The following is a 27,954-nucleotide window of genomic DNA, read 5'->3' on the forward strand; positions in this document are numbered from 1 at the left end:
TTCACCTGCTGAAATTCTGAGACCCAAGTGTAGATTTGTGTAGGGGAGAGTAAAGAGCTTTACAAAAATCTTGCATCAGCTAAATGATTAGTGTTGATTAAGGTAAGCCAGAAGCAAAGATTTCAGTAAACATATTTATTTAAAGGATGTCTTTACATGTGATTTAATCATGTATGTAGGAATTATAAGGTCTAGAGAAATTCATAAGACCAGCATAAAAAAAAACAGGATGTTTATCAGTTTCAACTTATTGCTAGGGCCAGACGGAATCTGCGGACGTTTTTTACTTTTTCTGCAGAGAATTTTGGTAAAAGTCTGCAGATTTCTGCGGAATTGTTTTGGAAGTATCAAAACTAAAACCTTAATATATGAAATAAAAAATTATATATATATATATATATATATATATTTTTTTTTTACTTTTATTTAATGTTTAATATGTAAATCCAATTAGATTCACTTTATTTGGTTAATAAAGCAAGTTTGTCATAATATATGTAGTAAAAGACACAAAATATTATTGTACAAACTGCATTGTACATAAATCAGACGAACACTTGCACATTAATTAAAATATAACTCTTAATTAATTGAAAAACTGAATAAATCTAGATTTACACACATTTACTCAAGTTTATAAACAGAATTAATGATGGGCTAAAAATCTGTGGAATTTTGCACACACAAATTCCAGATGGGCCTACTTATCACCGAATATGAGAGTGTTGTATGTAGGAATTAATAAAAACTCTTCACATCTTAGCAAACACAGCACTGGCCATAATAAACAAAATGACAATTAAAAGATCATGGTCCCTTTTTCATACTAAACAGAAAAACTAAAAAATGACAAGTTTACACTTAATCTAAAGCTGACGTTAATGTTGTAAAAGGCAACATTAGAATGCTTAAAAGTATATCAATAAAACTGTAGAACTGCATTTATCCTAAATGATCATCATGTGCATGTTTATGCATCTTGTATGTCAAGAAGACTGTCCAGAAGCTTCTCACACATGTAGAGACATCGAGGAACATGGAAGAAGCCTGAATGGTGGGAAAAAAGGGGGTAAATATTGAACAAGGTTGTTAAAGTCATCATTTCTTCACTGCTTGAAATAGCATGTTGAATGAGCTCAAATCGATTACAAGGATGATCAGGAAAAGTATAAAAGCCAGATATTATAATATTTTTCCTTTTTATTGTGGGACATATTCAAGTAGGTAAAAGAAAAACCTACAGCAGAAGTCTATTTCTCTTTGCTATTCTCTTTGAAAACCTGAGAAAGCTGGCAAAGTCAGTCCCATCTCTGAAAGGTAGGTCACTTTAACTGGGTTATTATGGTACAACACTTTGAATCTATCCTGATCTGAAGCAGCTTTACTGTAGTTGATATTCATTTTCTTTTCGGCTTAATTCCTTTATTAATCTGGGATCACCACAGCGGAATAAACCACCAACTTATTCAGCATATGTTTTACGCAGCGGATGCCCTTCCAGCTGCAACCCATCACTGGGAAACATCCATACACACTCATTCACTCACACACACAAAATGGCCAATTAAGCTTACTCAATTCACCTGTAGCACATGTCTTTAGACTGGTGGGGAAATCCAGAGCACCTGGAGGAAACCCACGCAAAAACAAGGAGATCATGCAAACTCCACACAGAAATGCCAACTGACCAAGCCAGGGCTCAAACCAGCAAACTTCTTGCTGTGAGGCAATTGTGCTACCCACAGTGCTACCGTGTCACCCCATAGTTCATATATGGGAGTATAAATCCAAACTTGCACAAATGACATTCATTTTCAACCATAAAAATTACAAATATGTGCTTGTTTTGTTACACGATATATAAACTATTTTTATGTATGTATATATGGCCATACATCAGATTCATTAAAAAAAAAAAAAAAAACATTTTCATCAGCGAAGTGACTAAAATGGCCTTGAGATGTGGAGGCTGTGTTCCTTTGTAGATGGTCAAAATATATGCCACAATTTCTTGATTTATTCAACCATTAAATACTGTTTAATGTTTGCTAACAAATATAAACTCGACAGCTTGTTTCTATTGGCATTTCATATTTATCAAAGTACTTCATCTCTGACTGTACACTCCACTTCAAGACTCCGTTTCAGGATCTCAATTTCCAAATCTGCCTTTTTGTAATTTTTATAATAGCGCTCATTTTGTGAATCTGAATTTTTTTTTTTTTTTTTTTTGTTAGCAGTAGATCAATCTGAATATTTAAATATAAAATGTATATACACAGTGGGTTCAATCATTTTACTTTTCTGCAAATTTCCTTGCATTATAACTGTGGTTAAAAGTAATCAGTCTATGCATTAATGTGGCAATTTTCAAAACTCTTTTCACAGATATACATGATTATATCCACTATGGTTGCAGTCATACTGGGGGGAAAAGTATGTGGATTACTTTATTCGGGTCTTGCTGCCATGGTGAATTAGAATCATATCAGAGCTCTATTGATCATGGTTTTAATAGTCATAGTTCCTTTGACTACCTGAGTTAAAATCAACCTACTCAGTTCAATTAATCAACTCTGAATTTTTGGTTTCAGAAAAGTTATTACAGGCCTCGGGTTGCCAATAAATAATGACTGGTGGAAGCTAATACTCCACATCCTCTCACCTTTAAAGGGTCCTCCTTTAAAGTCGAGCACAACTTCACCTTGACGATTCAGATATCCAAACCACTCGCCATGCTCCTCATCAGAAAACTGGAGCAAAAAATACAAGGGATCAGAAAGTATCTAAATACTGAGATGTGTGTGAAATAGATGTCTTACGTGTTTGAAGGTGTAGCTGTAGATCAATCTGAACCGGTCCAGTAGCACAGGCTCTTTACTGTGACTGTACGCCATCAGGTACGCAATCAGTGCTTCACAGTGAGGCCACCACAGCTTCATATTCCACTCCAACTGTTCACACACACACAAATGCATATTAGTAGAGTTCTACCCTGAAGAGCTCATGTCTTTGCCCAAAAGAAATAGACACACAAAAATCATTTCCTCAGAACGGCTACTTGCATTGCCTTCTATGCCCATCACATGAAATAAAGCCAATTGAAGGGCCCTTAGAAGTAGCCAGTTTTGAACATGTCTGTGCCATTGATTTATCCGGTTTGAACAGTTTAAAACAGTTTAAAACGAGAATTTACAGATTTTTTTTCTTTGGTTGAACACACAGAACTACAGAAGACCACCACGGTCATTTTTGTTCCTACTATTGATATTAATGACAGCTGGTCTCTTCATAATATCTTGTTTTGTGTTCTACAGAAGAAAGAACTCTGTAAAGGTTTGGAACCACTTGCTTTTCATCTTGCAATTTCATTTTGGGGTGAATTGACCCTTTCGGTGTTCATAATTGTTTAATGGTTGGGTGAACTATCCTTTGGTCAGGAGTTCTAGTACGAAACAAAATCTTTTGAAGATGGCTTGATTGATTCTGCCCACAACTGCGCATGGCTGATCTCTTTAGATGCATTCGACTTGAACCACGGCTGCAGCTGACAATCAATGAGATTAGCCCAGTGGGGGCGGAGCTGAAAACGAGGATGTCAGGTCAGACACCTCGGGCTCGTAGTTTGCTGCATGATGACAGATCACATGGCAAGATTAATTATTTATTAATCAAAAAGATTGAACAAAAGGATGTTCCCAAAATAAGTGAACTACACTTTCAGTGGACATTTCACAGAAAAAGCTAGCTATATCAGCTATAAACGGCTTGACAAGATAAATGTATTGTTAAGAAAATGTTAAGGGGTGGCATGATCAATGATCACTTTTATATTACAAGTCTTGATATTTGGTTATCCACTAAAAATCTATCATTTAAATTGTATGTGAAGCTGTATACAGTAAAGGGTCTGTATGAAAATAGTTGAAAATAAACAGCTGCAAACAATCTTGCTTTGATAAACTAATTATTTAACAAAAGATGATTTGGCCTACTGCAGTACAATATTTAAAGTCTAAGCATGATGTACAAGATAGAGATGGCATAAAAAGTTAATCGTTTGTTTAAAAAAATGTGAGACGGAAGTTGTCCAATAATAAATCTGAAATGCATGTGGTTGTTGTCATGTGGTGAACTCGGCCAATCATGTAATATCGGTGTCGTCATCGCAGCTTCTGCAGTCGCTCCTTAGATGCTGCACTGGCTAAATCAATCATCTGATCTCGGAGCGCTGTCACAGTACTTTGATGCCACATGTGACAATCACAAGATGTCTGCGCAGCGTCAAGCCGGACAAACTTCTTAAGACAGAGTTTGATTGATCTGCGCAGAGCTGCATGAAGTCGAACGCATCTATTGACTGCTAGCAAAGTCCCCTTTAAGATGAGTCGGCAGCCATCTTTAAAACGCCTCTTGGGCAGTATGTTCGGGCATTCTGTTTGAATGGGGAAATGTCAAACTCTCCAAAACTGCTTGCCAAGCTTACCATTGAATTTCATATTAGGAATTTTCATAGGAATCGCATATAAAATTAAACAACTGTCTTTAGCTGCATTTCTAAACGTCCAAATCACACAAAATCAGCAGAAACTCACGTCTCCTCTGAGCTCCTCCCCCAGAGTATCATTAGTCTATAGCAATTGATAATTGCCTCTTGTACTAGAAGGCGGGCTTTATTCATCATATAGCAATCGGTGATTGGCTCCTGTACTAAAGGCGGGCTTTATTCATCATGTAGCAATCGATGATTGGCTCCTGTACTAGAAGGCGGGCTTTATTCATCATATAGCAATCGATGATTGGCTCCTGTACTAAAGGCGGGCTTTATTCATCATATAGCAATCGATGATTGGCTCCTGTACTAAAGGCGGGCTTTATTCATCATATAGCAATCGATGATTGGCTCCTGTACTAAAGGCGGGCTTTATTCATCATATAGCAATCGATGATTGGCTCCTGTATTAGAAGGCGGGCTTTATTCATCATATAGCAATCGATGATTGGCTCCTGTACTAAAGGCGGGCTTTATTCATCATATAGCAATCGATGATTGGCTCCTGTATTAGAAGGCAGCATTTATTCATCATATAGCAATCGATGATTGGCTCCTGTATTAGAAGGCAGCATTTATTCATCATATAGCAATCGATGATTGGCTCCTGTACTAAAGGCGGGCTTTATTCATCATATAGCAATCGATGATTGGCTCCTGTACTAGAAGGCAGGCTTTATTCATCATATAGCAATCGATGATTGGCTCCTGTACTAAAGGCGGGCTTTATTCATCATATAGCAATCGATGATTGGCTCCTGTATTAGAAGGCGGGCTTTATTCATCATATAGCAATCGATGATTGGCTCCTGTATTAGAAGGCGGGCTTTATTCATCATGTAGCAATCGATGATTGGCTCCTGTACTAGAAGGCGGGCTTTATTCATCATATAGCAATCGATGATTGGCTCCTGTACTAGAAGGCGGGCTTTATTCATCATATAGCAATCGATGATTGGCTCCTGTACTAAAGGCGGGCTTTATTCATCATATAGCAATCGATGATTGGCTCCTGTATTAGAAGGCAGCATTTATTCATCATATAGCAATCGATGATTGGCTCCTGTACTAAAGGCGGGCTTTATTCATCATATAGCAATCGATGATTGGCTCCTGTACTAGAAGGCAGGCTTTATTCATCATATAGCAATCGATGATTGGCTCCTGTACTAGAAGGCAGGCTTTATTCATCATATAGCAATCGATGATTGGCTCCTGTACTAAAGGCAGGCTTTATTCATCATATAGCAATCGATGATTGGCTCCTGTATTAGAAGGCGGGCTTTATTCATCATATAGCAATCGATGATTGGCTCCTGTATTAGAAGGCGGGCTTTATTCATCATATAGCAATCGATGATTGGCTCCTGTACTAAAAGGTGGGCTTTATTTGCCATATTGACCGTTTTTCCCCATTTAAAATGATACGAGTGACATGTCTTGTTTATTCTATAGTCTTTGCTGCTAGTTAATTTCTTCCATCACTATTACTCTATCCAACACCAGCTCGACTGTGAATCAAAGACATAGTCTAACCTGGGTCGGACAATGACCATCTACATCCAGGAAATAGAAAAGGCCACCATGCTGTTTGTCCCATCCAGCGAAGAATGGAACCTCCATGAACTTCTCCACTGCAGTTTTCTGCAGCTGAACATCTCCATTTGTGAGCGCGTACTTCAGCAGGAACCAGCCGGCTTCAAGAGCATGACCTAGAGAGAAACATTAAAGGATGAACATGCTGGATTTACTCTAACAAGACACCTACCAGATGCTGAAAACAAACAAGCTAATCCTTAAAGGGAACGCACAATAATTAATATGTTATGACGCCAATGATTATTTTATTTTGAAATGTTCCATTACCAGGGTTCTGCAACCGCCCTTGACAGCCAGGAAGCTCCTTTCCATTCAAAGTGACATTTTCCAAAATGGCTTTTCCATCTCTCTAAGATGAAAGAATTTTGGATCAGGTATCATTCGGAGTTCACTTCATCTACGAATTTCCATTACTTTGCTATTTGAAGCACTGAAGAAGGTTCACACAATTAAGGATTAGTTCACCCAAATATGAAAATTCTGTTATTAATTACTCCAATTTCCTGACATCTTGGAATCATCTTCATTCATTCATTCATTTTCTTTTCGGGTTAGTCCCTTTATAAATCAGGGGTCGCCACAGCGGAATAAACTGGACAATTTAATTTACCCAATTCACCTATACCGCATGTCTTTGAGTTGTGTAGGAAACTGGAGCACCTGGAGGAAACCCACACCAACATGGGGAGAACATGCAAACTCCACACAGAAATGCCAACTGACCCAGGCTCGAAACAGCAACCTTCTTGCTGTGAGGCGATCAATCTATCCACTGTGCCACCAGGGTGCCCATTCAAATCATCTTCAGAATAAAATCAAGATATGTTAGATCAGGGGTGCTCAAAATTTTTCTTATGAAGGGCCAAAAACCTAACTTGACTGAGGGCTGTGGGCCGACTGTAAATAAGTCAAACTGTTTTACAATACCGCCAAGGTGATTTCTTAATTTTCTACAAAATAAATAGAAAACATTTACATATACATATTATATTTTATAACCAACCTTTTATAATAAAAACATAAGATTTCCATTTAATTTTAATGCTGAAAACACTAGTCAAGCTGAACCTGCCTTTGCCTTGATTTGCTTTCTGATGACTTCTGAATTGTGGTCCATGCATTGAGCAACAGTATATTCATTTATTTATTTTTAATTGGATTCATTTACTACAGTTAATTGAAATACTGAATTTCTTTTTTTGTTTCTTAAAAATAAAACTAACAAATGAAAAGTCATGTTAAATTAAAAATGACCAAGTGTATTAAAAGGCGTTAACCCAACCCTCCCCCAAATTTCCCCTTTCCTCTCAAATGGAACGGCGTGCAAAATCCAAGGTTACCATGGGCCAACTTTGGCATGCGGGCCCCTAGTCTGGGCATCTCTCTGTTTTAGATGAAATTTGAGAGCTCCCTCAACCCCCATAGATAGCAATGATCACAAGACATTCAAAGTCTAGAAAAGGAACCAAAAATTCTTAAAATATTTAATGTGAATTTAGTGGTTTAACTGTAATCATATAAAGCTCCAAAAACACTTGTAGCACACAAAAAAAACAACAGTAAATACAACCTCTCCTTGCATCAGGTCAAGGTGTGCATTTATTACATACAGTACAACATATTGCCATTAGTGTCAGCAATGTGATACCCTAGTGCTGTAATGCCAGTAGTAAATGTGCACCTTGAAATGGTCTCTGATGTGGAAGATATTTATAAACAATGTTGACAGAAATCTAGGAGTTTTAAATAATTGCAGTGAGACAGAATGTTTTAAGAAGGTTTTGTTTCCTTTTCTGGACGTTGAACATCTTGCTATCATTGCTGTCTATGGTGGATGAGGGAGCTCTCAAATTTCATCTATAATATCTTAATTTTTGTTCTGAAGATAAAGGTCTTAAGATTATTGTAATGACATAAGGGTGAGTAATTACTAACAGAATTTCATTTTGGAGTGAATACATTCTTTAAGCTTAGTGAAGGCTTATATTTCATGTTTACTGACCTGTATATGCTGTAGAATCTGTTCCACACACCATCCACTCAGATCTTTGTACTTTTCTGCAACCTCTGGTCTGTCCTCTGTCAGCTGATCTACCAAGCACAGGAGCATCATGGGAACTGCCATGCTATTGACAGGTAGATCCCCAGGAAGTTGAGGACGGCCGAGTGATGATGAATCAGTTTGAACCCAGAACACCAGCTGATCCATCATGCTTTCAGCATCTGCCTAGGGTGAACAGGGGCAAACATTTGGCAACCTGACTATAAAATATATACAACCTAATACATAACCAGTAGTTTTAGCATCAAGAAGCCTCTCATATGGAGAATGAAGTCACATGCATTGCTCAGGTGTGAGTTTTGTTCACAGATTTCAAAAGTGTGTAAAAATTTTGATCCCTCTGTGGGATTTATCCATCTATCCAAACTGAGCTTTATTTTTTATTTTCTATTGGATTCGAGTCAGGTGATTGGCCATTCTACAGCTTGAGCTTCTTTCTCTGAAAGCATTTAAGAGCTTCCTTGGCTTAATTTTGGATCATTGTCCTGCTGAAATGTCCACTCTGGTCATCTTCCTGATAATGCAATGTTGGACTGAAGCAACTAACATTAATTTACAATGAAGGGCAGAGGGATGCTGAAGAACTACTGAGAGATTTCAGCTGCTGTCTGGGCTTTCTACACCTCCCTTTCTTCATGTGTTCAATACTTTTTTCCTGTGTCATTTCATTTTCATTAATTTTCTTGTCGGCTTAGTCCCTTTATTTATCCGGGGTCGCCACAGCGGAATGAACCACCAACTTATCCAGCAAGTTTTTATGCAGCGGATGCCCTTCCAGCCATCTCTAGGAAACATCCACACACACTCATACACTACGGACAATTTAGCCTACCCAATTCACATGTACCACATGTATTTGGACTGTGGGGGAAACCGGAGCACCCGGAGAAAACCCACGCGAACGCAGGGAGAACATGCACACAGAAACACCAACTGAACAGAGGCTCGAACCAGCGACCTTCTTGCTGTGAGGCGACAGCACTACCTACTGCACCACTGCTTTCGCCCCTCATTTCATTTTATTACACATAACTTAATTTGTAAACTAATTATATTTGTTTTGTTGTCATATTTGTATTTCTTCAGTTGTTAATCAACATCTGCAGAAAATTTCAAGTCAACAGCACTTTTAGAAATATGTTTTCTGAGAAAAATGGTGACGTTGAATACATATATTCTCCATTGTATATGATGTCATATGTTTTAAGTGACATGCTGGCGAACGGTTTTACCTGCATCAGTTTGTCTTGTGTAATCCTGGACAGCTCGTCCATGGCCATCACGTAAAAACATTCACTGAATATCGTCCTCTGGACCTTCACTGCTCGACCGTCTCTTGTCAGGCAGAAGGCACATTTCCCTGGCTTGCGGGAGGCCTCGACTCGAGCAAATTTTTGCAGAAAAGCAGCACCTAAAATTAAAGACGGTATTCAGTAGTTATTGTATATGTAAATATTCATGTGAAATAGTTACTACATAAAAATGTTGTAATAAAAACAACTTGTAATGTTTTGCTACTAATGTGCAGTGTTTAGTTTCTTAACAAGTAATTGTAATTACTATTTCTAATCAAAAATAATGTTTATTATAAAACAAGAAGCCATTATTATTATTTTTTGACACTTCAAGATAAGTTATTCTAGAATAGCATTCCATTTAAGTAGTGTATCATCATGTATGTGTATAAGAGTAGAACATTGAATATTTTATATTACCGACCAGATCTAAATGGACAAACTGACCAGTAGCCTGTACCAAAGTTGAATTGCTCACTGGCTAGTTAAAGTTTTAGTTTAGTTTGCATCAGTCTTTCTTACACTGCATTGTTATGGCTTAAAGATTACCAGCCGAGATACAAACAATCAACTAAAGTGTTCAACTAAGAGTAAAGTGACAACTAAGAGTAAAGTGACAAAGACGCTCCCCTAGTTTTTCTTTCCCCAAATTAATAGTTACTATATAGAAAACACACACAAAATATATATTTTTCATTAATTCATCTGATTTTAAAATTTTTTTGAAAGATTTTAGATAACATATAAAATATATCTGTAATCCATTACAAATGAGAAATTTTAGTTTAATCGCCTTATTTTTTCTTTAAATAAACATAAATATACAGATGGTTGCAAAATAAATCAGCTGTATCATTTTATTAATTGATAAAACATTAAAAAAAAGACTAGATATGAGCTTATTCTGGTTCGATTTATGAGTCTGCATACCTACACCTTGTATTGACAAAAACTTGTTCTAAAAAACTTAGCGGTCTTCTTTCATGGATAGCTCATTTCATCTTGCTATAAATATTCACTGTGAATTGCACATACTCTCTCATGAGAAATCAATCACAATATCTTTGTGTTTACAGGCATTTGATTGACTGTTTGCTGTCTGGGTTTACAGAGAACATTGATTATCAGCCTCATGGTAAAGCTAGATTCCACTGGTTTGATTCAGTCAGAATCACAACCTTAGATGCAGACGTTTTCTTTTAGCCTCATACTTTGATGTTGCAGTTATGTTGCCGTCTATTAAAATTTAGTGACAAGGCAGCACTGCCCCGATCGGGCCAGTAACGATATACAGATGGACATATATAAACAGACATACATGTACAAACAGATATACAGACAAATAGACAGTTGGACAGGTGGACATAGAAATACAGAATTTTATAGACAGATATATATATATATATATATATATATATATATATATATATATATATATATATATATATATATATATATATATATATATATATATATATATATATATATATATATATACATATATAAATAAACAGAAAGACTGTATAGACAAACAGACAAATAGAAATATATAGGCATGAACATATATAGGCAGACAAATGTATAGATAGACAGACAAACAGACAGATAGATGGGGAGAGACAGACAAACATGTAAAGACAAACGGACAGATATACAGTTAAATATACAGACAAATATATATAGACAGACATATAAAAACAGACAAGATGGTCAGACATGTAAACAGAGACAGAAATACATGTATATACAGACAGATATAATAGACAATACAGTTGAAGTCAGAATTATTAGCCCCCCTGTATTATTAGCCCCAATATTTATCATTTCCACAATTTCTGTTTAACAGAATTTTTTTCAACACATTTCTAAACATAATAGTTTTAATCACTCATTTCTAATTTCTGATTTATTTTATCTTTACCATGATGAAAGATATTTTTCAAGACACTTCTATACAGCCTAAAGTGACATTTAAAGGCTTAACTAGGTCAATTAGGCAGAGTTGGGGGTATTAGGCAAGTCATTGTATAATGATGGTTTGTTCTGTAGACTATCGGAAAAAAAAATTGCATAGAGCAGCTAATAATTTTGTCCTTAAAATGGTGTTTAAAAAATTTAAAACTGCTTTTATTCTAGCCGAAATAAAACAAATAAGACTTTCTTCAGAAGAAATTATCAGACATACTGTGAAAATGTCCTTGCTTTGTTAAACATCATTTGGGAAATATAAAAAAAAAAAAGAAAAAAAATTCAAAGGGGGGGTAATAATTCTCACTTCAACTGTACATGACAAACAGACATACATACAGACAAATTGACAGATAATAAGACGCACAGACTAACAGATAGATAGAGATAGACAGACCTGATTTGGCAGCCTCAAGAATCTCAGGTTTGCGAAATCTTTCCACCGTACGATACAGTCTGCTGTACATCCATACCTGGTGGAAACATTAAGACACATCTGACACATCAACTTTACACCGACTTTGACCAAAAAAGACTCAATTAAAATACTTCATCAGCTGATGATTGTTATATAAATAATAAGTTTCAACATGAAAAGTCTGAAAAGCTCTGACCTGTCTCCCCTGCAACCAGACATATTTCAGCTCATCGTAGACCTTCCCATCTTTTCCAAGGCAGTTGAAATATCCACTAAGATCATCAGAATAAAACAAACATTAAACAAGTGTATAATACATCATCTTGACAAAAAAACAAACAATAACTGAGGAAAAAGTAGCTAAATACACATCATACAGCCATCTGTAAAAATTCCAAATGCTCAGTTAAAAACGTGAACATTTATGTTAAGACAAATTGTCTCCCTTTAGGAAACCCTTTTAGTTTCAGTGCTTCATCATTTGCATGTATATTAATCAAATTTAACACAACAAAAAGTATAGGGGAAATTCTACTAAACCATGTATGAAAATGTGAATCATCTCACCCGTGTTCCTTGTCATGGGAATATTTGAGCCAGAAATCCACAACTCTGTCCAGTTCAGTCCTGATTTTGTGTCGAAACTCTTCCAGCACTGCTGCAGTCATTGTTGCTTTAAATGGCAAGAGGCAGTTTAGGGCCATGGCATAATGGCTGTTTTATAGTTGGTCCAATAAAGTTTTGATATACCGCTGTTGAGGTTGCAGTATGATCTTGTGATTTAAACACAGACCCTTGATCTTTGTCAACGAATCAATGTGCTTAGAACTTTATACCTCTTCAGTCAGTTTTCAGGTAAATCCTGCATCTAATTATTATGGTCTTTAGAACAATTCTACATTACAAAGACAAATTAAATCTAGTCTTTAAAAAGAAAGTGACCACAGCCTAAACACCTTTGCCAATATGTATGTATTATAATTGAGGTAAATTTGGTTTTAGATACACAAATTCATTCTGTGACAACTTGTGACATGCTCCTTGTATTTGCTTACCATGGTACTTTAAATGTACACATGTAAGTCTGACTTCATAACAATATTAGCATTATTTAATTGACTGTGAACAATGTTGTACTTTGACAGTCATTGGCTGCTAGTGTGATTTACCTATTTAGAGTTTGCAAGCAATACTTTTTTGACATTATATTATAAAGGAGAAAGTCTGAATGTGCGAATATCAAACCAACTTTACCTCGATTATATAATATGCAGTGGTGAAAAGAGTACTGACAATTTATACTCAAGACAAAGTACCATAACTTGCCCAAAAATGTAGTGCGAGTAAAAGTATCTGAAGTAAATATTACTTAAAGAATGAGTAAAAAGTAGCCCCTTTTAAACATACGAGTATTACGCTGTTAAAATCTGATGAGATTACATGTAATTTGTGTGCATGTAAATGTAACATTCTGTAGTGCATTTATTGATTGTTAAAGGCCATTTCAGTCATCATAAGTCATCTTCTCATCTGTGACATTCGGTCTAAACAGACTCTCAATCATTCTGTGTAAGGATTTGGACACTTCTTTGGACACTTTTAATGCTTCCAAATGGTTAGCTGCATTTATAAAGCACCCATGTCTTGAGGTTGTTCAGAATGATGCGATTTACCACCTGTGTGATTTGAACAGGAATGGGACTGACTTTTCTAATCCCATAGACAAGAAAAAAGAAAGTAGTGACTGCAGGTTGAAGAAAAATAGTGGAGTAAAAGTACTAATACAGCACTAAAAATGTACTAAAAGGAAAGGAAAAGTACATATTTATAAAACTACTTACTAAATTACAATTTCTATGAAAAATGTCCCGATTACAGTAACTTGAGTATTTGAAATGTGTTACTTTACACCACTGATCATATGTGTAGTCAGAATGTAAGATATAAATGCTTTCATTGGATTTTGTTGTTGTTTTCCATTAATTTTGGTGCAAGTGCTGTACAGTATGGTAATAAATACATGTAGATAGAAGACTCCATTGCCCTAGGTACAAGCAAATGGAAGTAAGGTAAAACAGCAAACACTGACAGCTGTTTAGGTTAGTGATTAAACAGAAACTGGTCTTCAGTACTTCATTAATATTATCTGCTTCAATGCATTAAAAGCTCTAACGTTAGCAAGAAATTGATTGATTGATGACTCTTAATGTAAAGTCTTGGAGTTCTTATCTGTGTTGCAAAAACACAACTTCACGAGAAAACCATGGGGTGGTGTTGGTTTTCTTGTTCACATACTTAGTCATACTTAAGCGACTGTCAGACCGAATATTGGAAGCATCGTGGTAAACAATATAGAGACTGTCACAAGTTGTCACATGTGCGAATATCAAACCAACTTTACCTCAACGTCAAAACCGTCTTGACAATTCCCATCTTGCAAAACACTTCATAAAATACTCACCGGCTTTAAAATACTCACCGGCTTTAAAGGCGAAGTAAATGCAGTAGGGGTTCAATCTTCAACCCCGACTCAGTAAATGCCTCTTCTGTACTTTACTGTGTTTAAAACAATCTTCTTTTTTAGTTAAAGCGAAAACTAAAGCACTGTAAAACCGCCTCTTCCTCAAATTTGCAGAATCAGTTAAAACGCGACGCATCATATGACCTGCATCCAGACAGCTGCTCCTGTTTATTCGGCTTTCCTGAGATGATTCGCCAGCTCTTTTTCTGCTCATCCAATCACACTTCAGGAAAGCACGCAAGCGTGTGTTTCCTACGCTCATGTAAGCACTGCAGTTGCGCAACTCCCATTCGGTTTGCAAAAAACGATACTATTTAATTACTGCAAACGTAGAGAGGTTAACATTACAGCTGAATTGTAGAAACAATGTTTGTTTTTACGCAATGAATAATACGTGTTTTGATTTTTACACTTCAGACGAAACGTAGATTACAATTTTGACAATGCATTCACTCCCTTTACCTAACTCTTTACCCTATTACCAGCTTAGCAGGCTAAAGTTAAAGTTACTTGCAATATTAGGATTTAAACAACCAAACCCTTTCGTTTTCTTGTCGAGTGATCAAAATAGCGTCATTAATGCTATTCAGTGCCATTTCTGTTCCAGAATTTTTATTTATTTATTTTTTTTTTTACATTTTTAGGATTTTATAATTTCAGTTGAAGGAGTAATTATTGAAATATAATATATTGGCCCAGCTCAGGATGTTAAGATTTATCTTTTTTTTTATTTTTATTTTTTAAACATATTTCACGTGAAAGGCCAAATGCCCCCTCCCAGCAAACAATTTTGCATAAATAGACATCTAAATGTAGACAACTTGGCTAAAACAAGGCTAAATTTGGGCTATCAGTGAAAATCTAATAGATGTCTAAGAATAGGCTAAAACTAAACATCAAACAAACTGATTAGACAGATCTTATGTAGTCATTCTTTTCTGTTTATTTGATAACTAGTCTAGTTTTGGCCTGGGCATTAGATTTTCACTGACATCTCAAATTTAGCCTAGTTTTAGTCAAGACGACTGTTTAGACATCCATTAGTCATCTTTTTAAAACAAAAAATACTTGCTGAGCTGTTACAGGACATTCTCCTATATCTTTTAAAAGGTGTTTAAACTAAATAGTTACCATAATATTTACATAAAAGCTAAAAAGTCCCTCACTTTACCCAGCTAAAGAAGAATTACTAAAGATTACGATCTAAAAAATACATGTTATGATTTGCTTTGATACATGTAATAATAAATGTAACAAATGTTTTCTTTTTTAAATGGTTCTAGGTTCTATTAACTATTAGAATTGTTATTTATGACTATATTACATACTCTCTTGGAGAAAATAAACACTAAGTACTCTTTGCAGTGCTTTGGGGTGTTTTTTTTTATTATTAAAAAAAAAAAACACACACAACAAAGCTTTAATAGTTTTTAATCTTTATCATCGACATCGAGGGGACCGATCCATTTTTTTTTAATAAAAGGAATTAACTGAGCAAATGATTTTAAATAGATTTAAGAAAATAAAGATTAAGAACTTAAAAAGATGTTTAAACCATTGTTTTCAATATAAAATGAACTAAAATAAATGTAACACCTGTACACTGAAAAAAAATGATTCAGAGTTCCCAAAACAAATGACAGAGAATTGATTTGAAAGTTTTAACTTGTGTATTTAAAGCTCTACATGGACTTTCCCCGACCTATATATCTGAACCTTTAAGTTTGTATTCTTCTCGTCCTCTGCTGAGCTCCTAATTGTTCACTAAATCCCGCTTGAAAACAAAAGGAGACAGAGCCTTCTCAGTCTATGCTTCAAAAATTTGGAACACATTACCTCTAGAAATTAGAGCTTGATCTAAATTAAGTGTTTAAAAAATCAGTCAAAACCCACCTCTACTCTTTTACCTATTGATATAAATTGTTATTATTAATTTTTTTTTGACTCAATGACTACACAGATTTTTTAAAATGTATTTTTGTTTTTTAAATTTTATTGTAGCATATATTGTCCTGTCTCTCTAATTGTTTATTATTGTTGCCATGTTTGTGAAGCAATTTTTTAAAGGAAACTGGTTGCAAACAATTTATATGGGCTTGATTTAAACAAACTGTTCAGAAAGTTGAACATTATTAAATTTAATGTGTTTAAATTCAGCTCATATAAAGTGTTTGCAAACAGTTACCTCAAAAAATGCAGTAAATCCAATGAATCCATCTAGTAGTTTACCTTGCAGCATAATACAGTTGGTCATGTCTATCATGACTCAATAGTCAAATATTACAAGGTTTTGTTTTTTATTTAACCGTGCATTCTTTCTTTTACAAACTGGTGTCACAATAGACTTGTATCAGTCAACAGAAAAATTCTGTTCGAAGGCAAACCAGCCTAAATATTTACATTTAGTCATTCTAATAACAGAACGGCATCAATTAAAAATGTTTAATGGGAATGGCGTTATGATACAGATGCAGAACATAAATAAAAAGTCAACTTGACAGAATAAAATGTAACACTTTATTATTGAACACTTTAGACAATCTACTAACAGCAAGAAAGTCTGCAACTACTTGTCATCAGATGAGTTATTAGAAAATAAGTAGATAATCTCATTACAGGGTCAGTTCATCCAGAAATTAAAATTTGGTTATTAATTACTCACCCCCATGTGGTTCCAAAATCTGACACCTTCATTCATCTTCAGAACAAAAATAAACATAGTTTAGGTGAAATAAGAGAGCTCCCTCATCCTCCATAGACAGCAACTATTAAAAGACAATCAAAATCCAGAAAAGGAACCAAAAATATTGTCAAAACATTCCATGTGACTTCGGTGGTTCAGCATGAGGGGGTGAAATTGACTTTTTTAGGGGGATGGGAGGTGAACTAAACCTTTAAATATCTACTATACTTCATATCATAATAGATCCACAACAGACACTCTCCTGACTATAAGTAACTTTGCAACTATGTGTCAGCTTATTTCACTAACCTTAAATTTATAGTTTGCAAATATTCTACAGCATATTAATATTATTAATATTAACTTACCTAAAATGAGTTAAAATAACATAATTTTTTAAAGTTTTTTTGGCGGAACAACTTAATTATTTTAGGTTCAACCTCTTAAATTGTAAAAAACAAATCATTTTAAGTAACCGATTTGAGATGGGACGGCATGAAGAAACTGTATGGAACCTTTTTTTTTGGTGTAAACCTCTAATGAGAGTTATTTGACAGGTAGTTGCAAAGTTACTTATCATTAGAACAATGTCCAAAATGGACTATTAACATGATGTTCAACCGGATAAAACGTATGAAAAGAATTAATAACAGGATCGTTTCAACGCATCACCGTGTGCTTTATTTCACAATGAAACTGGATGGCCAAATGAAGTTTGCTTTAGTCAGATGATCTGCTTCAGGAGTGAATGTTCTTCTGTAGAGCCGTGTGGACTTTCTTCAAGTTCTGCCGCACTCGCACAAACTCCAAAAGCTGAACCTCCTCGCGTACCTTCTGCTCCTCTTCCTTCTCCTTCTGAAATGTTAAAGAGACAAACGTAACACACACACAAACAAAACGGAAGGAACTTTCACATTTTAACTATTACTTCGATCAAATATCAATTGCTATAATCGCTAAAGAAAATATTGCATCTTCATGTACACATATGACGATGTTTTTACACATTACATATGATGAATTTAGGCAGCTATGCCATTTTAATGTAAACTATGGTTAAAGGCACAGCATGTGATTTATTTTTGCCACTAGAGGGCGCATATTCACAACAAACAAAGCTGTAGTTTAATGATGTTGTGACTTAGTGTGGAATCACAAGAGTTGTCATCTTCATTACAGCACGTCATGATTTTGCCATGTTCGATGCGATGATTAACATCTGTATGTTGATCCTGGAACATAATTTTGTAGGAAAATGTAATCCACATCTATTCCCTACCTCTAAAACCAACCATAACTGTAAATTATTACCAAAATCAGAGGGAAATAATCGTTGGATAACAATCATGTAGAAGTATATAAACCTACGCCTAAACTTTACATAAAAGATAAACGTATCCCTTAATTCTGATTAGCTGATTGGACTGTTGTTGTAGGATTAACATAGATGTTAATCCAAAAACATGTCCTTCTTGCTGAAATCAGGTTGTCGCTTCATTACATAATATGTGGCTTGAGCAGAAATCATGTTTATGGATGAGCTAAATTATTCAAAACTTATTATCATGATAGTATGAAGTAAAGCAGAAATTAAAACAAAAAACAAGTATGACGCAAACTCTTCTACGTCTTCCAGTCATGATCACATGGGGAAGAAGCAGCACTGTTATATCACAATAAATACATTTTAGAGTTCTGTTACTTCTGTTATAATGCTACTTTGTGCAGTCTATTATAACAAAACTAAAAATTAAAGCAACTTTTGTGTATCCATTTGAACATTCTTCGAAACATTTTAGGATAATGTATATATAACATTGTTCTAGTAGATTGTGGAAATTATAATGAAAAAAAACTGTACAGTTTAATTATTAGGCCCCTGTATTTTCCCCCCAACTTCTGTTTAATGGAAAGAACACATTTCTAGTCATAATTGCTTTCTAATATTTAATAACTGACTTTTTTTAAAATCTTTGCCAAAATGACAGTACATAATATTTAACTACAAATATATTTTAAGAGGCGAGGCAGTGGCGCAGTAGGTAGTGCTGTCGCCTCACAGCAAGAAGGTCGCTGGGTCGCTAGTTCGAACCTCGGCTCAGTTGGCATTTCTGTGTGGAGTTTGCATGTTCTCCCTGCCTTCGCGTGGGTTTCCTCCGGGTGCTCCGGTTTCCCCCACAGTCCAAAGACATGCAGTACAGGTGAATTGGGTAGGCTAAATTGTCCGTAGTGTATGAGTGTGTGTGTGTGTGTGTGTGTGTGTGTGAATGTGTCCCAGAGATGGGTTGCGGCGGGAAGGGCATCCGCTGCGTAAAAACTTGCTGGATAAGTTGGCGGTTCATTCCGCTGTGGCGACCTCGGATTAATAAAGGGAATAAGCCGACAAGAAAATGAATGAATGAATATTTTAAGATACTAGTAAAACTAGGCAAGTTAGGGTAATTAGGCTAATCATTGAATAACAATGATTTGCTCTGTAAACAATCAACAAAAATATATGCTGTTTAAAGGCCAATAATATTGACCTTAAAATGGTTTTAAAATAATAATTCTAGCCAAAATAAAACAAATAAGTAAAAAAATTACATGAAATTCTGTAAAAAAATATATTCTTGCTCTATTAAACATAATTTGTAAAATATTTGAAAAAGAAAAAAAACCTCAGAGAATTGCTAGTAATTTTGAATTTAACTGTACAAAATGTGACTTTAACCTCATGAGTATTAAGCTGCATGCTAAAACATGAATCTGAAATGCTGGCATAAAGGTTTGTGTTTGTTTGGTTTCAGCACACACATTTAGGAGGCTGCTGACCATCATCTCCTGATGCTTCTGCTGGCGTTGGAGAAGCACCTGCTCCAGAGGACTCCTGCTCTGCTCGCCCTCTTCCTTCTGCGTCTTCTCTCTCTTCCTCCTCTCCAGGACCATCTGAAGCTCTGGCTTAGCACACACCACCAGCCCTCTGTCCCGCCCAAAGAGCCAAACACAAAACACATATCAAAGTAACATTTTACCAGTGCTATTTCACTAATAATTGTATGGTTATTATTCTGAAAAAAGTATGCTTTGATTTTGTTGAATTTTATTTAATTGTTTTCTTGTAAATCTTACCTCTTGACATTTTTAGGTATTTGATTGTTATTTGTTTGCTAAAAGTATTAATTTTCTATATTTAAATTGTATTATTTTTTACTTTAGAACAGCAGGGGTGTCCAAACTCGGCCCTAAAGGGTCGGTGTCCTGCTGAGTTTTGCTCCAACTTGCTTCAACACAGCTGCCAGGAGGTTTTTAGGATAGCTAGTAAGATCTGGATTAGCTGTTTAGGTGTGTCTGATTAGGGTTGGAGCTAAACTCACCAGGACACTGGCCCTTCAGGACCGATTTTTGGACAGCCCTGAGTTAAAGGGATAGTTCACTCAGAAACAGAAACAGCTATTATTTACTGATTTTTTACGTGTTCCAAACTTGTTTGACTCTCGTTCTTTTGTTGAACATAAAAGAAGATATTTTGAAGAATGCTGGAAAACTTTGCGCTTTGACTTCCCTTTGGGTTTTTTTTACTATGAAAGTCAACAGTTACATGTTTTCACTCGAGTTGAACAGAATAAAGATGCTCATAAACATTTAATCTAAACTTTAAAGTGAGTTAATATTGAGTAAACTTTTTTGGGGTGATCTATCCTTTTAAATGTGCTCTAAGCAATATTTAAAAAATGCTTTTAAGTCAAACTAAATCCAAAACACACTCAGCCAATCAGCAGAAAGGGTTGTGTCTGGTAACTACCAGCTATAGGCATGTTTTGTGCTTTGAAATATCAACATTTTGGGGGAAAATTTGCTTAATGCCCCTTTAAGTCCCCATAAATCGGAAGGTGTGACCGTTATTAATCTTTAATCTATTAATCTATTACTAACCCTAACGCAGCTCTTAGAGAAATGGAATACTAAATGACAAAACAGTGGGCGTGGCTTGTTTTTTTCTACTGTGAGCTGAATGGATGTAGTAAAGTTTTTCATTCAGAAATATGGGGAAAAGTGTTTGGGAAGAGTTATTACAACTCTACAGACTCCTTCTCACCATTTCTGTTTGATGTCAGAACTGACAGTTGCAGCTGTGTGATTATATATGTGAGCCATGGACATTTACTAAAATATACGTAATCTGATAAAGTCTACTGCTGCGCCCAAAACCGCATACTTCCATACTATATAGTACGCTAAAATCAGTAAGCGAGTTGAGTAGTATGTCCGAATTCACAGAATTCAAAAATCGATATGCGAGAAGTACCAGGACGACCTACTACTACCGGCGAGATTCTGAAGTGCACATCCCATGATGCCCCCTGAGAGAATTTATGAATGGAAGTGAAGCGATGCAACTCATGAGAAAAGGTCACATGATCATGACAAAATGGCAGATGTTGACGTGGAACAAAGAGTGTACACCTAAATTTGAGACATGGCTCACAGAGTTTTGTAATGTACTACACATGGAAAAGATTAGATATGAGATTGCAGGTAAACCAAAGAAATTTTCAAAAATTTGGAAGCCCTTTTTTGAATGTCTACTGACTGATCAATGAAAACTGATTGGTATGCAAGATTCTCAATCATAGCAATGTGAACAAAATACTAATTCTCAATAATTAGGTATGTATAGGTTTTCAATTATCCAATTTTATTTTTTATTTATTTTTTTATTTATTTATTTATTTATTATTATTATTTTTTTTTTATCTCTTTTCCTTATTTTATCATTTTTTCTTTTCCTTTCTCTTGTTATCTGTATTGATTTGTACTCATATGTATATATGCTCTATATGTCATGTACATATGCAGATATTCGACTGAACTTGTGGATATGTGCAGGTATAGATTTTTCATAGAGGAATATGATTAGGTATCTGTACAGTTGTGGATGTACATGTGCATATGTGTCTACATTTCAAATATGTTTCTTTATTATTATTTGCTGGCATGGGAGGGATTTGGGGTTTGTTCTTTAAAATGTAAAAAGCTTTAAATAAAATATAAAAAAAAAATGGCAGATGTAGTACATCCAAGTTGAATTTATACTGCTCACATTCATACTGTATATAACATACTTTTCTAAGGGCCGAGTAGTACATTTACATTTAAATGCAGTACCTACTGAGTAGAAGAAGGTTTCTGAGCTAAGGGAAATTTACATTTGCATCTATGCACTTAGCAAATCATTAATTCAAAATTTAAGAGAAAGTGAGGAAATAATTAATAATAAAGTAATTTCAAAATGTCCTTTTTGTATTGTGACATCATATGGAACTGTACATCAGTGTTTCTCAACCACGCTCCTGAGGACTACCAGCACTGCATGTTTTGGATGTCTCCTTTGTCTGTTACACCCATTACAGGTATTTCAGTCTCTGCTGATGATCTGAATCAGGTGGGTTTGGTTAAGAAGACATGGGTCATTTGTAAAGCTGGTGGTCCTCCAGGAATGTGGTTGAGAAACACTGCTCTACATGACACCCCTTTTACAAAGCTTTTGCGTGCTCCTAAGAAATATTGGTAACTCACACAAAACTTTTAGAATTTCTCTCAAAAAAGCATTGCAATGTACTTTTTTCTATTTAATTTCCATCAAATAGCAAAAGCTTTGAAATGATGATTGTGAATCCTATCATAACAGCTATTAATGAACAATATTTCTTTGTATTACACATTTAAAAGTTAATTATATATATTTGTACAACCCTGCTGTCTGGTTCACAAATCTAATTGGCTGACAGCCGTGCAATATTCTACAATAACAGCACTCGTACAGCCTCCTCACCCTTGTGTATTACTCTGCTCACATAAAGTGACAGCAGATCAATAAACTCAAATATTGCAGCTGTTGGACAACATAATGTACTTTTGAGGCTTTTTTAGGAGAGAATTTAGTTTGTATCTAGATTATATCTAAGCAGCACCATGCACAAGATGCCGTCAGAGACCGCATAAGCCATTAGAGGAGGAAAAATGTTAGGGTAATGTTAAACTACAGCTGATCAAATCATTATAAAACTGGTAAGTGACTTTCTATGTCGATCTCTCTCTTTTGTACGTTGTAGTGCTGTAATTGTAGTGTATTGAATGTGAGATGGAACTCACTTATTAGGAATGTATGTATTTTGTGTTGGGTCCTCTTTGTATAACCCTGAGTTATTTTAGGTTTGCCATCTATTTGTTTCTAATGTGTCTCCTGTTTTCAATACTACAGACTAGTTGAAAGAAGAAATTCCCGCATGTGTTTAGCATTTTTCCTTATAGCAAACACAACAGTAATCTGGTAGTGTTTGCACTGCTATAGCTTTTTTGGGGTTAATTATTGTGATCTCCTGATTACAACAGAGAAATACTTGGAAATCTCTCTAGACTAATGGCATTTCAAGCCATTCAGTCTTATAATCTTAAAATGTGAGCACAATCACCTGTTTTGTCATCACTAGACATTAGTATAGAGAATCATTCAAATGAAGAAAGTTTTGTGAATTAGCTGTCTGACGTCACCTGCAGATGTGAAAGAATGGTGAAAGAAAATAGTTCCTAATACAAAAGAGTTTTTAGTCTCCGGGCTCTATTTTATTGATCTAGGCGCAAAGTCCAAAGTGCAGGGCACAAAAGCATTAAGGACGTATCCGATGCCACTTTTGCTATTTTAAAGATGGGAAAACACACTCTGTGCCGTGGCGCATGGTCTAACAGGATTGAGCTTATTCTCTTATTGAGTTATAGATGTGTTTTGAGAATAAACCAATCAGAGTCTCATCTCACATTCCCTTTAGGAGTCAGCTGGGTCACTTCATGGCACATTTGCTATTTACATGGCGGACTTTATAAGTGGAAAAACTGAACACTTCAAAACAGCATCTGCATCAAGAGGATAATGAGCCTAATTCATTCTGCCTTAACTTTCACTCTTTTGTGGATAAGGAAACTGTGTTGTACGTTCTCCACTGAAGACATTCGTTAGCCTACATAATTAGAATAGTTTAAGTGCAAAGATTTGTTTCAAAACTAGCTCTAAAAAAGGTCTAATGTCCAGCAAACGAATATATATATATATATATATATATATATATATATATATATATATATATATATCCAAAGACATGTCCTATGTCCCATGTGGTCCAAAACCTGACAGGTGAACAAATCTAAGCTTGTTTTAATAAAACAAATATAAATATGCACATAATAAATAATACTAATGATATCAATAACATTATACAAAGCTAAGCAAGATGTCATGAATAAACTGAAAAAAGCTCCCGAGATAAAGGCATGGAGGTAGGGGTTTCTATTTTTATAGAAAATAATAATTTTTGTAATATTTTAATCCTTAAATTTTTTTATTTGTAAAGATGCTGTACATCCTGCATGTTTTAAGCAATGTGTAAGCGAGGCGCACAACTGAAACGCTCAGCGCTGGACTTTAGACCTGCTCTCAGTCTCAGCTGGTCTATTGCGCAGTCTATTTCAGTTCCTCAAAATAGCAACGCGCCAGCAATGCACCTTAACACACCTCCTTTTTAGACCAGAATGCCTATGGACGCACATATGATATATATTTATACAGCATGGTGCAAAACATCAAAATGACACTTGCGTCGAGCTGAAACTAGCAAATAACGTTTGCATTACGTTGCGCAGAGTGTATGATTGGGCCCTCAATGTTTGACTTTCTTTTTTAAATATACACGATTATGCTATCAAACTGTTTTATAAATGCAATATCACAGCAGTGTGTAGCAGTGTGATAAGGCTGTATATCGTCACTGGTGGGGCACAAAGGCAACGCATGCCTACCACTAGCCATACCATACTGCTATTTGAGTGATATTGCTCATATATATATATATATATATATATATATATATATATATATATATATATATATATATATATATATATATATATATATATATATATATATAATTTTATATGTCAAAATATATGCCAGGAAACATTTTTTTCTGTTTATAATATACATGTATTTATTAAAAACCGTTGAATTAGCCAGCAAAATATTGTGTTCCCTGGCAAAAGCACTGGAATATAATTCCCCCAACATATAGTAAGCATCTAAAAGAATGCAAAAATGCACAAACCAAAAGCTTTAAAATACTGATTTTCCCTCTCATCTCATTCATCAAGCCATGCTCCTTTGATTTACTTTTGAGCTCCTGTGTTTCTACAGAAGCAGCCAAACTAACTGATCTTCTGATTTCTGTAGTCTCTAAAGGACACGCTGTCAGGAGAGGCCTATCATTACAGTGTCTGACACAGCGTGGCCTGAGCATACTCTGCTGATAAAACCAGAGGGTGTACGATTGCAGTCGGTGTGTCCACACATGACTGCCTGATACAAAAGCCCAGCGAGAGAGAGCGAGCGAGGCTTCATCAATATTTCACCAACCCACTTTTACGATTTATCAGAGTCCTCGTGGATAGTTTTAGGAGGCAGAACTTTCTGTATAGTGATCTTACTTTCTGTGGGCCAGTAACAGCTCTTTGTGAAGCTCCTGGTGGCTCCTCGAGGCTTTCACTGGGTTGTTCAGGTTCCAGGGACCCTCGGCAGTATCACATTTATCTGCATTTTCTTAGACACAAAAGTTATTTCTGCAAGATTCTATAAGACACACTTCTCATGTCACTGCGTGTGTAAAAAATAGCATGGCAACGCACCTCGATTATGGCCATGATGATGCAAAGAACCGCAATGAACTGTGTCTGAGGTGGACTTGGCTCGAGGCTGTGCTGGTCTGCTGGAGACGTGGTTGTGTCCGGCGATGCTGTTGGATATGGCATTTTTCAGTTCTTGCTCGGATGGTCTTATCGGGAGTGATTGTGCAGCGGCTGATCTCATCGCACACGCAGGTATCAGGAAGGGCCCTCAGCCAAAGCTCCTGCTGCATGCTGGGAAACTGTGCATTGGGGTCGCCAATGAAAGCAAAGAGAGTAACAAGAGGGGAGAGATTGAGTTTCACCTAAGTGGGGATCTATAATTTATCCGCTGGTCAAATACCTGCCCCACTCAAATCATTTGTCATTTCAAGCAAAATCACATCAACAGATTGCTCACCAGCGCCAAAGTGTGCATGATATACATGACTCCGTCATAAGTGTTGATTTTTGGAAATTGAATTGTATGTGTTATATGAAAGTTGAGTAAATAAGCTTCCTATTGATGTACATTTTGTAAGGATTTGGACAATATTTGTTTAGATGCAACTAATTTAATTCTGAGGATAAAATTAAACAGAAATACTGAGAAAATCTCATTTAAAGCTGTCTAAATTAAAGTTTTGATAAGTTTACAGAAGAAAATTTACTAAATATCATAACGAAACATGATATTTATCTGATATTCTATTTTTTTTTTTTTGCATAAAAAAAGAAATTTAATCATTTTGAAAAAGCATTTGTATCTTTGGCAAACATTTTACCTGTGCGTAACATATTGTAAGTATGGTTTAGTCCTCCAAGCTCATACATTTTAGAAATCTTACAACTTAAATATTAATTTACTGCATATATTGTAATATATGTAAGTCCATTCCAGCCACTGATTAAAAAAATAAAAGGTTATTATGACAAATTTGGGTGATAATTCAATGAAAAGTCATAATTATGACTCAAATTTGTCACAATAACATAATTCAGTGGTAATAGTAGTAGTAAAGCGTTGAAACATTGAAACTTTACAATTAGTTTGGTTTAGAAAATAACACACCAATACAGGCCTGAGGTGAATAATTCACTACAGTCTGGATGTGTTGTAGACGTCTAAACAGCCCGTCTTCATTCAGGGAAATTATATTATGCAAATCATCATTAAAACACGTCTTCTTGCATCGAACACAACGTTGTTGTTAAACGATACTAGAAAGAGCGAAAGCTTAGTTCTGAACTCACCGAAAGTGTGTCAGGGCTTCATGAGCGAGGTCTCTTCTGAGCAGCGGCGTGAGTATGAGTCAGATATCTGTTTACCTCTCAACACTGCGGTGGACACCTGAGAAAGGTGCTGTATCGCATTTCACTTGGTCACCGCTTGGGGGCAGTAAGCGTGCGAGAAATCAAACGACTTCCAATCCTAGCCCCACATTTTCTTCACATTAAAGGGATAGTTCACCCCAAATTTAAAGTTTTAAATTTGGTCTTCTTGCACTTGCTCTTCTCGTGTTTCTTACCTTTATTCTGTTATTGAACACAAAATAAGATATTTTGAAGAAAGCTGGAAACTCTGGCTGATGGTACTGAAGAGCAATGTTTTTTACCCAATATTTCAACAAAACATACACGTTTGTTTGTTTTTTGCTTAGGTTTTAGTTTCTATCCGCTTGTTAAGTGGTGACGTTTTTGTGACGTATGTAATACCGTTTCCGGGTCAAAGCCGCCATTCATTTGAGTGGAGAAATCATTCGTTTATGATCACGTTTTATTCCTATCACACATTAAAGTTAATTTTATATAAAATCATAGTGTACACAACAATCTCTGGGCTTGCTGCATAAAAAATACAACAAAATGTAACAATTTATAAAAAAAATTAATCACTTTCTGGCCATTGGATATTAGGCATGGACATATATACTGCGATCGTGATTTTTGAAAGCATTAAATCGCTTTGTAAACGTTTATTATTACCATTTCATGAGTCTCCGCATTCAGTTGAATAGAGCGCTTGGACCCGGAAGCCGCTTCGCATGACGTCACACTTAACAAGCGGATAGAGTGGGATAGGATTTTCCCATAGGCTTTTCGAAGATTGCACATAATAAACTCTGTTCAAACACTGTTCATTTCACTTACACGGTTTGTCCAGCCAG

The 27,954-nt window shown here is 35.5% G+C and overlaps 2 protein-coding genes across 6 annotated transcripts; both read right to left on the minus strand.

The window, feature by feature from the left end:
- Positions 1-445: 445 nt before the first annotated feature.
- On the minus strand, positions 446-14,556 carry renbp (renin binding protein). Of its 2 annotated transcripts, NM_001126443.1 has the most exon segments (12): positions 446-1,047; positions 2,666-2,753; positions 2,823-2,954; positions 6,089-6,264; positions 6,419-6,500; positions 8,154-8,378; positions 9,446-9,624; positions 11,874-11,949; positions 12,091-12,166; positions 12,462-12,567; positions 14,374-14,397; positions 14,436-14,556. In NM_001126443.1, coding segments are annotated over 10 exon segments (1,212 nt in total). In that variant the 5' UTR covers positions 12,563-12,567; positions 14,374-14,397; positions 14,436-14,556; the 3' UTR covers positions 446-970.
- Positions 14,557-16,918: 2,362 nt separating this feature from the next.
- On the minus strand, positions 16,919-27,078 carry si:ch211-218o21.4. Of its 4 annotated transcripts, none has more exons than XM_087265176.1 (5): positions 27,041-27,078; positions 25,811-26,049; positions 25,613-25,715; positions 19,913-20,060; positions 16,919-17,953 (listed from the first exon to the last, which is right to left on the minus strand). In XM_087265176.1, the coding sequence occupies exons 2-5, from the start codon at positions 25,989-25,991 to the stop codon at positions 17,837-17,839; spliced, it is 549 nt and encodes a 182-aa protein (XP_087121302.1). In that variant the 5' UTR covers positions 25,992-26,049; positions 27,041-27,078; the 3' UTR covers positions 16,919-17,836. The 4 variants fall into 4 exon arrangements, with proteins under 4 accessions (XP_087121302.1, XP_087121300.1, XP_087121301.1 ...); XM_087265174.1 differs by having other exon boundaries at positions 19,895-20,060; XM_087265175.1 differs by having other exon boundaries at positions 25,613-25,724.
- Between the last annotated feature and the right edge of the window lie 876 nt (positions 27,079-27,954).

This window comes from Danio rerio, chromosome 8, assembly GCF_052040795.2.
Source record: "Danio rerio strain M-AB ecotype USA chromosome 8, GRCz13ab, whole genome shotgun sequence".
Classification (NCBI taxonomy): Eukaryota; Metazoa; Chordata; class Actinopteri; order Cypriniformes; family Danionidae; genus Danio; species Danio rerio.